General features: G+C 47.2%; 1 protein-coding gene across 1 annotated transcript in view; it reads right to left on the minus strand.

The window, feature by feature from the left end:
• B4GALT1 (beta-1,4-galactosyltransferase 1) overlaps positions 1 to 13,684 on the minus strand; it is a 71,853-nt gene extending 58,169 nt beyond the window's left edge. The window contains exon 1 of the mRNA XM_006143231.3: positions 13,320 to 13,684. Coding sequence (XP_006143293.2) covers positions 13,320 to 13,668 — 349 coding nt within the window. The 5' untranslated portion in view covers positions 13,669 to 13,684. The remainder of the gene's footprint in view (positions 1 to 13,319) is intronic.
• Between the last annotated feature and the right edge of the window lie 6 nt (positions 13,685 to 13,690).

The following is a 13,690-nucleotide window of genomic DNA, read 5'->3' on the forward strand; positions in this document are numbered from 1 at the left end:
GGCCCTGGGCCATGATGGCTTGAAAAATACATAAGGCAGGGGCCGGCCGGTGGCATGGTGGTTAAGGCAGCTGTATCCCACATGGTCAACTGCATGACTCAAATCCTGGACCTGACAGCTTGAAAAACACACTGAGTACATGTACATGCACTGAGAATCCCCAGAGAAAAATGGAGGAGCAAGGACTGCGGTGTGCCACCCTCCTCCCACAACAGAGGGTAGTGGTTTCTCCTCCCTCTCACCACGAGCACGCATGCCTTATGGCAAACCTTAAAAAAATATACAGGGCACATTCCTGCACACCCAGGATCCTGAAAGAATGGAGAACTGGAGGAAAAAGGATTGTGGTGTGACTATATCCCATTGGGGGTGCTCTCTCCCTTTCTCTCTCTCTGGGTGCATACACATGTATTCCCTGGCATTTGAAGAAAAGAGATACTCAAAGTGCTGACATCACCATCTACGTCATTTCCTTCAGTCCTCTTATCAGTCTCTGGAGATAAGAAATTATCTTCCCATTTCACACCACAAGAAAACCTTGCCCTGGGTTCCCAGGAACAAGAAACTGAACAGCCGCTGTGACCTGACTCAACTGACCTGCGGTGCTCTTTAAGTCACAACTGGCTGCTTAGAAAGCTGGAAAGAGGACAGATGAAGTCCTGTAAGATAAAGGAGTTCATACAACTTGAATGGGCCCTCATTTGCAGGATCGGTAAACGTTTGCTCTCCAAAATCCCTAGCTCCAAAATTATTCTACTGTTTAAGTAATTTAATAGGGTCTTGGTAGTCAAAATGGGAGCAGTAGCAGGTAGCTATAATCCCACCTACTTAAAAAACAAACAAACAAAAAAAACAAGCAGGTTCCTGTTAGTCTACAAAAAGGCACACGCGTGGGAGGTGGCTTCAGGGAGACAGAATCGGCAATTCACGTTTACAGGCTTTAGGCTATTAGATCAACTTATTTTGATCTAATATAACTTAAAAGCCTTTCTTCATTGGGCTGTTTTGGGATCCTGTAAACCAGTTCATTCACATGGGTGAAATGGTCAGGTGCCTAGCCTAGTTCAGAAGAACCTAACAGTTTCTATGGGTGGCTGCAAACAGGCTTCCAGCAACTCACCCAGTTTCGATCAGCATCATTTTAAAATCAGGATTTTTAAAGCCAGGGTTTGCCCCCATTCTACACAGTTTGTCTCCACATATAAAGTAAAGAAGAAAAAAAAAAATCCTTAACATTGTGTAAATCGGTTCTGGCAAGGGCATGTGAGTGTTGAAAGAGCCACAGTAAGGCTTCTTTCTCAGACATCGAGTGACTTCGCAAGAACTTCCTGGAGGCAATCGCTTACAGGAAAAGCCTTATGTCCAACAAAAGACACACAGTGCCTCACACATATGGAACTATACACACACACACAGAGAGGCAGGGAGTGTGTATATGAGGCTCCAGACAGATCTGGCTCTCCCTTGGAATCCACAGTAATTTATAAGCTAGGAATTTCCAGAGACTGTGAATGATGCCAAACCTCTTGGAAAGCAATGTAGCAATGGGAATCGGTGTCATCAAGATGACCATTTCATCTGGCCTAGAAATTCTTCTCTAGAAATTTATCCTAAGGCCGGGACCAGCAGTTAGCATAATGGCTATGTCACTGAACTCCCATGTAGTCGACTATGGTTTGAGTCCCAGACCTGGTGGCTTAAACTTACACCTGGCGCGTGTGCGTGCCCAAGATCCCGAGGGGAGAATTGGGGAGAAGGGATTGTGGTGTGGCCATCCCCCCTGGGGGGTAATTTCTCGCTTTCTATCTCTCTGTCTCTCTCTGTCTTTCTGGTGAGTGCACGCGCCCTATAGCAAAAGCCTCTCCCCCACTCCCCACCCCCAAAAAAAAGAAAAGAAAAGAAAAATAAATGTATCCCAAGGAAGCAATTCAACTGAAGCAGAGAGATATACTTGGCAAAAATGTTTATCTTAAGATTACCTATGACCAGCGCCTGAGGGTGGCACAGCAGTAAAAATGCAAAATGTTCTGTGAGGCTGGCCCATATGGGAAGCTTCCAAGGGAAACCTTCCCTGAGTACACCAAGTACACGCATGGCCACAATCCATGGCTGGCTGTTCCTAGGAGTGGACTGTAGCATCAAAATCCTGTTGGCAGTGTTGTCTTTCTCACTCATAGGAAAAATAGCTAATAAATAAACTTTAAAACATTATCTATGATTGTGAAACCTGGAATGGTGAATGCTAAGGGACTATCTGCAAATAACTAGCAGCTGCAACAAAAGGTAGTTAGGAATAATGTCAAACTATGTAACAGTTTTTAAGATAACATTGGACAAAAACAGTTAAAAGCAAATAGTTTCACAATGATTGCAACAGAGTAAAACATGAACACATTTGGAAAGTAATAGCAAGTTCTGTTACAGTGGCAGAAGCCTGGTTTGTCACCACGGGGAGGTAGAATTTTTTTTTAACATTTAATGGAATAACATATTTACAACTAAAAAAGGGAGGGGGAGGTCTGTAGCCTGGATCCCACATGGCTGACCACATTGTTCAAGCTCCAGGCTCAGCAGCTTGAGAAACATGCCAGACACATGTGTATGGGTGCCCAAAATCTCCAAGAAAGGGAGAGACGAAGAAAGGATTGAGGAGTGACCATTCCCCATGGGAGGTGCTTTCTCCTCTACTCTACCCCCATCTCTCTTTAGCAAGTGCATGAACCTTCTAGGAAAAAGAGAGAGAGAGAAGAAAGAAGCTGGCAACGTGCTTTCTCACTTTCTTTCTCTCTCTCTCTCTCCCTCTCCTTCTCTGTCTCTCTCTCTCTCTCCCTCTCTGTCTCTCTCTGGTGACTGCACATGCTCTATAGCAAATTTTAAAAATAACAATAATAGTAATTCTTTAAGAAAAATAAACCAAAAGCCAAAATATTCCAAATTAAAAACTATTACTACTACCAAGGATAAATAACATATCCAGAGTTTATTCTGTGCTAGGCCTTGTTTAAGCCCTTTCATGACTATTAACCTAAAGGCACGATGTCTATGAGGAAGATACTATAATTATTTCCATTTACAAGTGAGAACACTGAGGCACAAAGTGGGTAACTTCCCCAATCAAACACCTAGCCAGTGGGATAGAAAAAAACATCCCTTGTGCCATTTATAAGGATCATCCACCTGCTAAGACTTTGTTGACTAATGCGTCAGATTCCTTGTTCCAATCCCAGCAGAAGCCTCACCACAAGAATTCTAAGATGAGGAGTGGGCAGTGAGCTTCAAAAAGAAATCCAGAGGCATATCAGGGTGCAGTTATGACCAGGATTCCCTCACACACAATGAAACAGAATCCAGGAAGCAAAGGAAGGGTGCTAAGGACCAACAGGCCCGGCTCACTCAAAATTCTTTTCTTTTTTCTTTCTTCTTTTTTTTTTTTTTTAAAGAGAGATTTTTGCTATAGTGTGTGTGTGCTCACTGGAGAGACAGAGAGAAAGAAAGTGAGCAATCATCCCCTCAGGAGGGGGGATGACCACGCTGCAATCCCTTCTCCTCTTGGGATCTTGGGCACGCATGCACATACACCCTGCGTGGGGTTTAAGCCACTAGATCTGGGACTCGAACTGTGGTCAACTATGTGGGAGTTCTGTGACGTAACCATTACACCATCTGCTGGTCCCTAAAATTCTTTTCTTTCTGGGGCCAGTATTTTACATGGTGGTTAAGGATGTAGACTCCCATGTAGCCAACTGAGGTTCAAGTCCCAGACCTGGTGGCTTGAAAATTACACCAGGTGTGCGTGCGTGCATGCTCAAAATCCCAGGAGAATGGAGCAAAAGGAACTGCAGCCCAGCCATTCCCCCCAGGGGGTGATTTCTCATTCTCCCTCTCTATGTCTCTCCCTCTCTGGAGAGTACACACACCCTATGGCCAAAAAACCTTTTAAAAATAATTCTTTTCTTTTTAAGTGTATTCATTATTGAGAGAGAGAAGGAAATGGACAGCACCCTCCATGGGGTCCCCACACTGTGATCTAGCTCCAGGTCTCAGCCAGCCCAGATCCTGAACACACATGTGCGTGGCATACTCAGGGAGGTCAGGACACAAACCTGGGGTCTTCCTATGTGGGTCCAGCTGTGTACCACTGTGCCACCATCTGGCCCAACACAGTCAGACCTTGCCAAAAATACAAAATGAATGAGGAAAGAACGAGAACCAGAACTTGAGAGTCCTCGCTCCAGTGGCCTTAGAGGCTCACCCCTACTCATGAAACCCCGGCGTCTCTGTAGCTCTCTTCCTCTTCATCTGCCTCACTTTCGTTCCTCGGTACAGTGTCCTCGGCCTTCTGCTATCCAGGCAGTCCCAACTGCACCTCCTTTTCTCTCTTTTTTATTATCTTCCACTTCACTCTGTCTCCATTTCCTTTCCTCTCCTGCCCTGCTGATAACCACAAGCAGTAGCTGAGACTCCGTTATACATGTGACAGCAACAGAGGAAATCGCAAGCTACTTTCAGAAGTAGACCCCTGCCCTTCCCAACAAGGAAGCCTGTTCAGTCATGCTAACAGGATGCTAAAGACCAGTTTTTGGAAGAAAGCCCCCCTCATTTTAACTGTGGCCCTGGCCCAGGCTACCCAACTGGCTCCATGTACCTCCTCAATGTCCGTGGAATACCCAGGTTTCCTTCTTCTGACCACACCATATGGCCCAAGTTTGTCCACCACTAAAGGGCTCTGAGAGCGGAGCCAACCCTCATTCATGTCTATCTCTCACGCTGTGTTGTATAGTGTAGTCAGCAATAAAAATTTGCTGAGGGGCCAGTAGGTGGTATGGAGATTAAGGTTCTGGATCCCACACAGCAGACTCAGTGGTTTGAGTCCTGGATCTGCAGCTTGAAAATTATGCCGGGCATGTGTGCGTGCATGCCTAAAATCCTCAGAGGAGAAAGGAGGAGAGCAGACTGTAGCATGGCCATCCCTCCTAGGAGGGGGAATTTCTCACTTTTCTTCTCTCTCTGTTTCTGTCTCTCTCTGGGGAGCACATACACTCTATGGCAAAAATTAAAAAAAAAAAAAAGTTTGCCGAATGAACAAATGAGTCCATCCTCTTCCTTATTTTTATTTTTAATTTTTTAAAAGGATTTTGCCATAGTGCATGTGCACTCACTGGGGAGAGACAGTGAGAGGGAAAGTGAGAAATCACCCCCTGGGAGGATGACCACATCACAATCCCTCCTCCTCTATTCTCTCATGATTTTGGGCAAGCACACACACATCCCATGCCCAGTGTGAGTTTCAGGTGTGGGATTCAACCCATAGTCAGCCATGGGGGAGTCCAGTGCCTTAACCACTATGCCATCTGCTAGCCCCCCTTCCTGTTTTTTAGGCTGGAAATATCCTGTGATACCAACGATAACTCTGTGGTTTCAGGATGTCAAAGGCTAAAGGACATTATGTAAAACAGGAAGAAACTTTTAAAGAAACTTTTAAAGGCATTTTGAGAATACACCCTCCCTGGTCACACGGCCAAGCAATTACTGAACTCCTGCCAGGGCCCCACCCCATGGCCTCTAGGCCCACGTGGTGGGGCAGGAAGAGGCCTGACCTCACAGTATTGGTCAGTCCAGTCTGACACAATCCTGCCCCTTCCCTCAGTGCAGCATCACTCTAGCTCTCCAGGCTCGGTGCCAAATGACCCCTGGCAGAGTCCCAATACCAACTAATGCTGAGAAGAGAATTTAACTCCACTGAGAACACTCAAAATGGAGTCACTACAAGATATAGTCCTTGGGAAGAGGCTGGCTGAGGTTTTACTAAACTAACCCAACTGAACAAGCACCAAAGGAGACTCAGGCTCCACTGGTCTCTGAGGCATCTCTCTAACAGTCCAAATTCCTAAAAACCTGAAGGTTCTCATTTCATGGCCCCTCCTCAGATCTCAGGACCACCTGGAGGTAGGAGAGCTGTGCTAGATGCTTCCAAATTTGATTTGTTAGCTTGTTCCCACCCATCCTTGGGTCACACTTGAGTGATGTCAATAGCATGGGGTCAGATAGCTGGTGTTCATCCAGCTCTACCCAAGCCTAGCCCAGGGACTTGTCTGCTGAGAAACAAAAGGAGGAGTTCCGAAGAAATCCCTCCTCCTCCCCTTTTGTTCCATTCACAGCACATTTCTGCTCATCCAGATCCTAAGAGCCTGCCCTACAGCCTGGTCCTCTGCACCTGCCCCAGGCATTTCCTGGACCGTTTCCTTTTTCATCAGAATTCTAGACACATTATTCAGCAGTAAGTGATACTTATCTCCTAGCACTAAGCAAACCTTCCATTTCCAACAAGTCTATCCTTTTATTAAGACTGACTTGAAAACTTAATTCTTGTCAAGAAGTATTCAACTTGCATTTCCCCTTTTTTACTTTTTATTTATTTATTAAGATATTTTTGCCTTAGGGCATGTGCGCTTATGGGGTTGGGAGGAGAAAGAGACAGTGAGAAGGAACATGAGAAATCACCCCTCAGGAAGGATGGAGATGCCACAATCCCTTCTCCTCCATTCTCCTCCCAGGATCTTGGGTATGCGCGCACACGTACCCAGCGTGATATTTTTCCAACCCACCATGTCTGGTACTCAAACCATGGTTGGCCATGTGGGAGTCCAGCAACATAATTGCTACGCCATCTACTGTCCCCAGTATTTTCCCTTTTTAGAAAGCAACAGAAACTAATTTAAAAGTGCACAAAGGCTTTATACACAAACTTCACCACAACAAGAAAAAATTAAAACTGTGAGTGTATGTGTTTGATAATAGTCGAATGACAAAGTTATAGCATACTCAGCTGATGGAACATGATACTGCTTTTGTGATTTTTAAAGTGTAGGTCTGGGCCCACCCAGACTGTGTAATAGTTAAGGCACTGGATCCCACATGGCCAACTGTGCAGTTCATCCCAGACCAATTGCAGTGAGGCCATTCCCCCCCCCCAGGGGGGAAAAAAAAAAACTAAAAAAAAAAAAAGTACAGGACCAAGTTTGTGATAGAATCCTAAGTAGAAAATACTGAACACCAGGCAATCCACATGACTACATCAATCTATCCATCCATAAAGAAGTCAACTCTGGGGCCAGCACCTAGTGTAATGGCTATGTCGCTGGACTCCCACATAGTCGGCCATGGTTTAAGTCTCAGACCCGATGGTTTAAGTCTCGGACCCGGTGGTTTAAACTCACGCCAGGCGTGTGTGCGTGTGTGCCCAAGATCCCGAGAGGAGAATGGAGGAGAAGGGATTATGGCGTGGTCATCCCCACTGAGGAGTGATTTCTCTATTTCTGTCTCTCTGTCTTTCTGGTGAGCCCACGTGCCCTATAGCAAAAACCTCTCAAAAAAAAAGAAAAAAAAAGTCAACTCTTGGGTCGTCAGGAAAGTCATGAAGTACTTCTTTATTTTTCTATGCAAAAATGCATCATTATTTTTCTGACAACCCAAAATATTCTTCTACATACACAAGCCAAAGACTAGTAGGGAACATACCAATGTTTCTTTTGGGTGATGGGAATATGAGTGTGCTTTTCTATCTTTTTCAACTTTTTGGGTTATTTTAAATGAGCCTGCATTACCTTTTACAAAAAGGAAGAAGAGATGGTCTCTCTCACACATGCCCCAAAACAAGGCAAAAGCAAAGACTTACAGGCCTGGCATGCTACATCCTTGTGAGGTGAATTAGTCTCCCTCTGGGCTTTGTGAGGGATTTTGGAGGGGCAACAGGGGGAAGGAGAAGCAGCTCTGTAACATACCCAGATCAGACATTAAAGTCACTGCCAAGGAATTCAGCAACAGCCAATTACATAACCCCTGAGCCTTCACTTATGTAGGGAAGGGGCTGAGGGTGCACTGAGAAGTGGAACCTGAAACACTGTGTGTGACTCACTCTAGTCTTCTAAGGACAAATCCCTTTAGGCCACGTTCACCCAAAACCAGCCCCCAACTAACCCTGTCCCCCACCCCCAAACCACTATCATCCTCCAACATGGAGATCTCAGACTCTTAGAACAAGATCTCCCCAAGCTGCTGACCGACTTCACATAAACAAATACAGAGGCCTCACAACTAAGGGTTTCCAATCACAGCCACAGTCTGGTTCCCAGGAATCCTTATCAAGTTTAGGGACAGGAAGAGCCTAGTGGAGGTCATGCCTCGTTAACTCTCCTGGAAGTCAGGGTCTGCCTGGCTTTTTACAGTGACCTTACCGCCCAGGGACTACACCAAGCTATCCCAGAGCCAAATGTAAAATTATCACAGGGCCAAGCTCTCAAAGGATTTAAGCAACAAGGGCAGACCATTGTCCTGAGACAACTGGATTGCCACTCCTTTGGATAAGAAAAACTGGAAATTCCAGGTGCATGTGGATTCAAGCAGAGTTCCAGTCTCTGCCTCTTGATAGGAACAGGGAACAAAGGAATGAGAACAAGGCATAGGAGGCTCTGGATCACTGAGCAGTGAAGAAATGACCAGGCTGGACTACAGAACACTGGGCTCCTTTCACATACACCCATAGCCTACCTGAGCCCAAAGCAGATGAGCCTGATGACCTACTACCAAAGTCTGAACAGGCCTCAGGATGGAAACTGTAGAAGGGCTGAGACAGCCCTGGCATTAACTGCCCCATCATTCCCAACCCATAAATTTGCCTCATCCCAGCCTGGAATTTCCTACTCTGCTGCTTCCTGAAGACCATAATACCCAGCCATATGGCTGTTGAAGACTCACTGGAATCATTATAAAGCAGCAGGTTAAAGATTACCCAGCAGAATCAATGCTTCTGAAATTAGAGAAAAATTTTCACACAATCAAAAAAAAAAATCCTGGACTACAAAACTTTGATATCAACTCTGGCTTTCTTAAAGATGAAAGGGAGGTAAGGAAGGAATGATGGGGAGGACGAAAAGCATACACACACACACACACACACACATATTCACTTTGGTTTCCCTAAGTGTCATCAGCCCTGTTTAATAATGCCTCCCATCTCAAGTGTGAACTCCTAAAAATAGAGATATTTTGTCTTCTGTGTAGTTCTATCACCTAGCACAGAACAGGTACATTGTCAAAACTAAATGAAATGATCAGAAATCACCAGATGCTTTAGCCATCAAAAATATAAATCCAAGACCTTTTGATTGGATCTACAGACACACTTTGCAGGGATCTTCTTCCCGAACTCTAGGCCACATCAGGCTACTGGGGTCTCTACATGAGGTGACTTCTGGGCAGTAACCTCAAGCAGCATTGGATGGTTCTGTCCTGGGATGCTACAGCTTCAAGAAGCTGAAATTTATGTCCAAACCCACATCTGGCTCTTGTTCCCCATACCCCAAGAGTTTTCCACTTGGTTCTTCAAAGCTCTAAGAAAGAACTCTTGTACTTGCGCAGAGTCCAGGATGAATTACAACAAGCAGGAACCATTTCCACCAGCCATGTTGAAGAAAGAGACCAAGTTTCACTTTGTAAACCAGTCACAGAAGTTATTTCTCAATCTCAGACAGTGAGACAAGGAGGATCTGTGTGTATGTCATGAAATTACCATTCCCAGAAAAACAACAACAAGACAAAACTAGTTGGGACTAGTTACAGGTTACAATGGACGGACGGTTCCCTCATAGCCCACTCCACAGTTCGAGCCCCGACCTGGCACTTTGAAAATCACACCAGGCACATGCGTATACATCCCCCAAATCCTGAGGGGAGAATAGAGGAGGGAATGCAGTACAGTCCTCCCCCTTGGGGGGTAAATTCCTGTTTCCTTCTCTCTGTCACTCTCTCCAGCAAGTGAACACACCTTATAGTAAAAAAAAGAAAGATACTGGTTTAAAGGACTGGTTAAGCCTAAGGTGTCAGGACTTGGATTTAAGTGAGGCTTCCTGAGCTTCTCCCAACCCCCTGGATAGAACTCTGCCCCAAGCCAGAAGGTGATGAGGCTCCACGACTCATCCCCAAAGGGATGAGAAAGAACCCTTTGCCAAGCCTCAAAGTACACTCTGTCCTGGACAGTCTGCATGTGTCCACATATGTGCATATGGGGAGGGGGGCAGCATGCTGGTAGGGGAACCCTGAGAGCAGAGAGTGCAGCAGAGGCCTAGTAAGTGCTAGCGTGCAGATCCTGACAGAGGCTCGGCTGACTTCACAGTAAAACCTAGGGAACCTGGGTCGTGGACAAGCACTCTCCAGGGGCCCTAGCTACTAGCGGGTGCTGTTTGCTGGCCCACATGCCTACCTCTAAATCAGTCTTCCTTTTTGAACAAATGAAGAGGATCGCCCCAAAACACAGTTGGGCAAGAGGGTTCTCTGGGATTAAGGCAATCTTATATTCACCACCCTCCCCCTCCCCCTAAGAGAACTGTAGCAACCACACCCAGTCCCAGCTGAACCCCCAATGCCAGCCCTGCCTCCCCCAAGTAGTTCAGCCTGATGTGCTGCCTAGCCCCCACCCCTGGCCCCCTTTCTGGACTGGCAGTGCTACAGCTGGTCAAGTAACGCTGAGCTGCCGCCAAATCTAAGTAGAGATAAACATTCCAGGAAAAGAAATGAAAGGCCATTGCTCCTCCCATCTCAGGCAAATACCCTGGTGGCCAGAAAACGAAGCCTCATGGTGGTGTTAGTGGAGTGGATGCTACACGGCCCTCAGGGCCTTACACAGGGTTAATACCAAGAGGACAGTGCCTGCAGACGGAAACTACCAGGAAGAACTCCCTGTGGAAACTATTAGAACACCTGGAGAAAGGTCCACTTCCCACTGCAGCACTCACTCCTGGAGGGAGGCCTTAGGCCAGGGACTATCAAGGGGCAGGGCCTCCTGTGGCTCCACTCACTCACACAGACAGCAAAGACAGAGAGGCAGGATCCCAGCCCAAGTCTACCTCAAGTCTCTTCCCAGGCTCTGACAGCCCAGAGACAAACCAAACAGTGACCCCTGGGCAGTGCAGTCTGGTGCCTCCTGCTCCAGGGAACGGCTGGCCCTTAACCCACCATCTGTTAGTTGGGAGGGATTGCAGCATCTGGCCCAGACCCCTGGACACCAGCAAAGAGAGCCAAGTCGGGGAAAGAAACTGCAAGTAGTGAAAAGGCCACAACTCTAAACCCCACGGATGCTTTCTCCCACCAACCTCAAAACCACCCCACAAGTGCTTCAGCTCACACCTGCCCATGAGCAGGCAGGCTCGACTCCCGCCACCCACACGCTCTAGGAAGACTTTCAGCTTTCTCAAGGCCCCTCTTAGCCAGGAAACTACTCCAGGAGCTGCACTCAACCATTTAAGCCTAAGGACTCAATTCAAATGAAAAAAAGGCCTCCACCCTCATTTCTAGGGTTGCCTGGGCAGAGGCCAAATCGTCATGGTCCCATGTGTGTCACATGAAGGCAGCCAAGCCAAAGACAGCCCTCTCGGCACCCTCAAAAACATTATCTCTCAGGAAGTTCTTTTAAGCAGCCAATGCAGAGTCAGTTTAAGAACATCAGTGACTGGTGACAAGCTGATCACTAGCGACACTTGTTACAAAACAAAACAAAGCAGAGCCATGATTACTACCAGGTCTCTCACACTCCAAAAAGACCCTATACCTCAATACCTCAAACGCCAATCTAATCAACTTTCGGGTACTTTCATTTGCTAATTAATTTCTTTCTTTCCCTGCTTTACGTTCAGGCAATAATTAAAAACAAAAGCAAAGAAACCCTGGCCTTGCAGTGATGGGGCCTCTTCCCTCTTTCCTCTGCTGTTCAGAGCCACCTCCGTGGGATTCAGAAAATGGAACTTCAAGGTCCCAAGTAAATACTTTTACTAGAGTATTGTGGGATTTTTTTGCTATGTACTGAGTACCTACTATGTGCCATGTGTTTAGTGCAATTTCATCTAGTCCTAAAAAGAACCCTGTAAAGTATTACCAACCCACTTTATACATGAGAAAGAAACTCTATATTGTGCCTGAAGTCAGATGTTTAGCAACAGTGCAGATTCTACTTTATTTTGCAGTGTCTACTTCCCAGATTAACCAAATACAAATGAATTTAATTTTCTCCTTTAAAAACAAAAAAATCCCCTCTTTACCACAATTCATGTCTGACTAATCCCAAGAGGTTCCTCCCAAACTTGATATGAAGACTGAGGTAATTACTAAAGAAATTGAGCAAGAGTATGTAGGAAGGCCTGTTCAGCCAGTGCTTTGCAGGAAAGTGACCGAGCTCCTATGGCAATATGCCTGCCTGGGCCCCTCACTCAGAACAGCAGTCTCTAAAACCTGGCATTAAAATGAGCAGCCACCTGTCTGGTAACCCTGAAAGCTGCCTTGGGCCTGCAGATCTATGAGTAACAGGTCAAGGAGAGCTCCAGGCTGTGCCCAACTCCCTCCTGTCATGAAGAAGGCAAACCCATCTCCCAAAGCTCCCCTTGCCTATGCTGAAACAGGCTGGAGGCAGGGGTTCAGATCAACTGACAAGAAAACTGAGACTCCAGCTGCTACCATTTGGGGCAACTCTTTGCTAACTGGCTATATTTGAGTCCTCCAACCTCCACCGTACCAGCGCGCTCTAAGTTCCTACTCACTCGGTTTTGGGAACCTAAAGTGGGAGGAAACTGGGAGGAGGGCCCCAGGCCAGGGAACTCCCCAGAGGAGGAAATGAGCACAATGGTGACAATTTACTGAGGGTTTACACTCATGAATTAAATTCTTATTTACATTGTTTCATTTAATATTCCAAAACCATCCCTTGAAATAGATACCCTTATCTTCATTTGCCAAAAGAGAAACTGGAGGTTTAGGAAGAAGTTATTTCACTTGCCCAAAGGCAGAAAAGTCAACCCGTTCTGAACGGAGTCGCTCCATGTGACGACAGTGAACCAAGAGGTCAACTTTCTTCCCCACTGGAGGCCTCCTAGTCGATCCTCCAAACTGGAGTCATTCTGGGTTGTTTCTAGATTCCTAGCGGAGTTAGCAGGGCAAGGTTGCTCCAAACCCTAAGGATATCCAAACTCCAAAACTTCCTGAGACTCGGGCCAGAGCAGGGAAGTCTCCAAGGCCTTCTCTGATTCTGGGTCAGGAGGCAGGCGGGTTTCCCTATAAGATCCTGGCCACAGCTTCCAACACGACTTCAGACCCACCTCCGAACTTCTCGCCCCCAACCAGCCCCAAGCCAACGCTTACAATTAGAGCCCTAATCAGAAATAGGGAGGCTGGCTGTCCTGGCAGAGGGCAGGAGGGTCCCTGTCCGAGGAAATTTTCTTCTCGGGAAATACGGCGGGAGTCCCAGTCCTCGGACTAGCGCCGACCAGAGTCCTTACCGAGCAGCGGTGACTCCTCAGGGCAAGAGGCCAGCGACAGTGCTCTGGTGGGGGGCACTGGTACCGAAGTCAAGTTGCTCTCGGGGCGGGGGCCAGCATCCGCATCAGGGCTGGAGGAGGCGCCTACAGAAGCCTGCAGCCGGGGCCCTCCAGGCCGGAGCTCCCCGGAGGGCTGCTCGACGGCGGCAGCACCGTTTGCGCTGCCCTGCAGTGGTGTGGGGACTCCGACCAGCTGGGGCAGACGGATCAGGTCGCGGCCAGCCAGATAGTAGAAGAATGTGACGCCAAGGTGCAGCGCGCAGACGGCCACGAGCAGGCGGCAGGCCCGCTGCAGGGACGCGCCCGGCATCGCGGCGCTGCCGCCCAGGAGC

The sequence above is a fragment of the Tupaia chinensis genome, unplaced genomic scaffold (genome assembly GCF_000334495.1).
Source record: "Tupaia chinensis unplaced genomic scaffold, TupChi_1.0 Scaffold000093_1, whole genome shotgun sequence".
NCBI classification, from domain to species: Eukaryota; Metazoa; Chordata; class Mammalia; order Scandentia; family Tupaiidae; genus Tupaia; species Tupaia belangeri.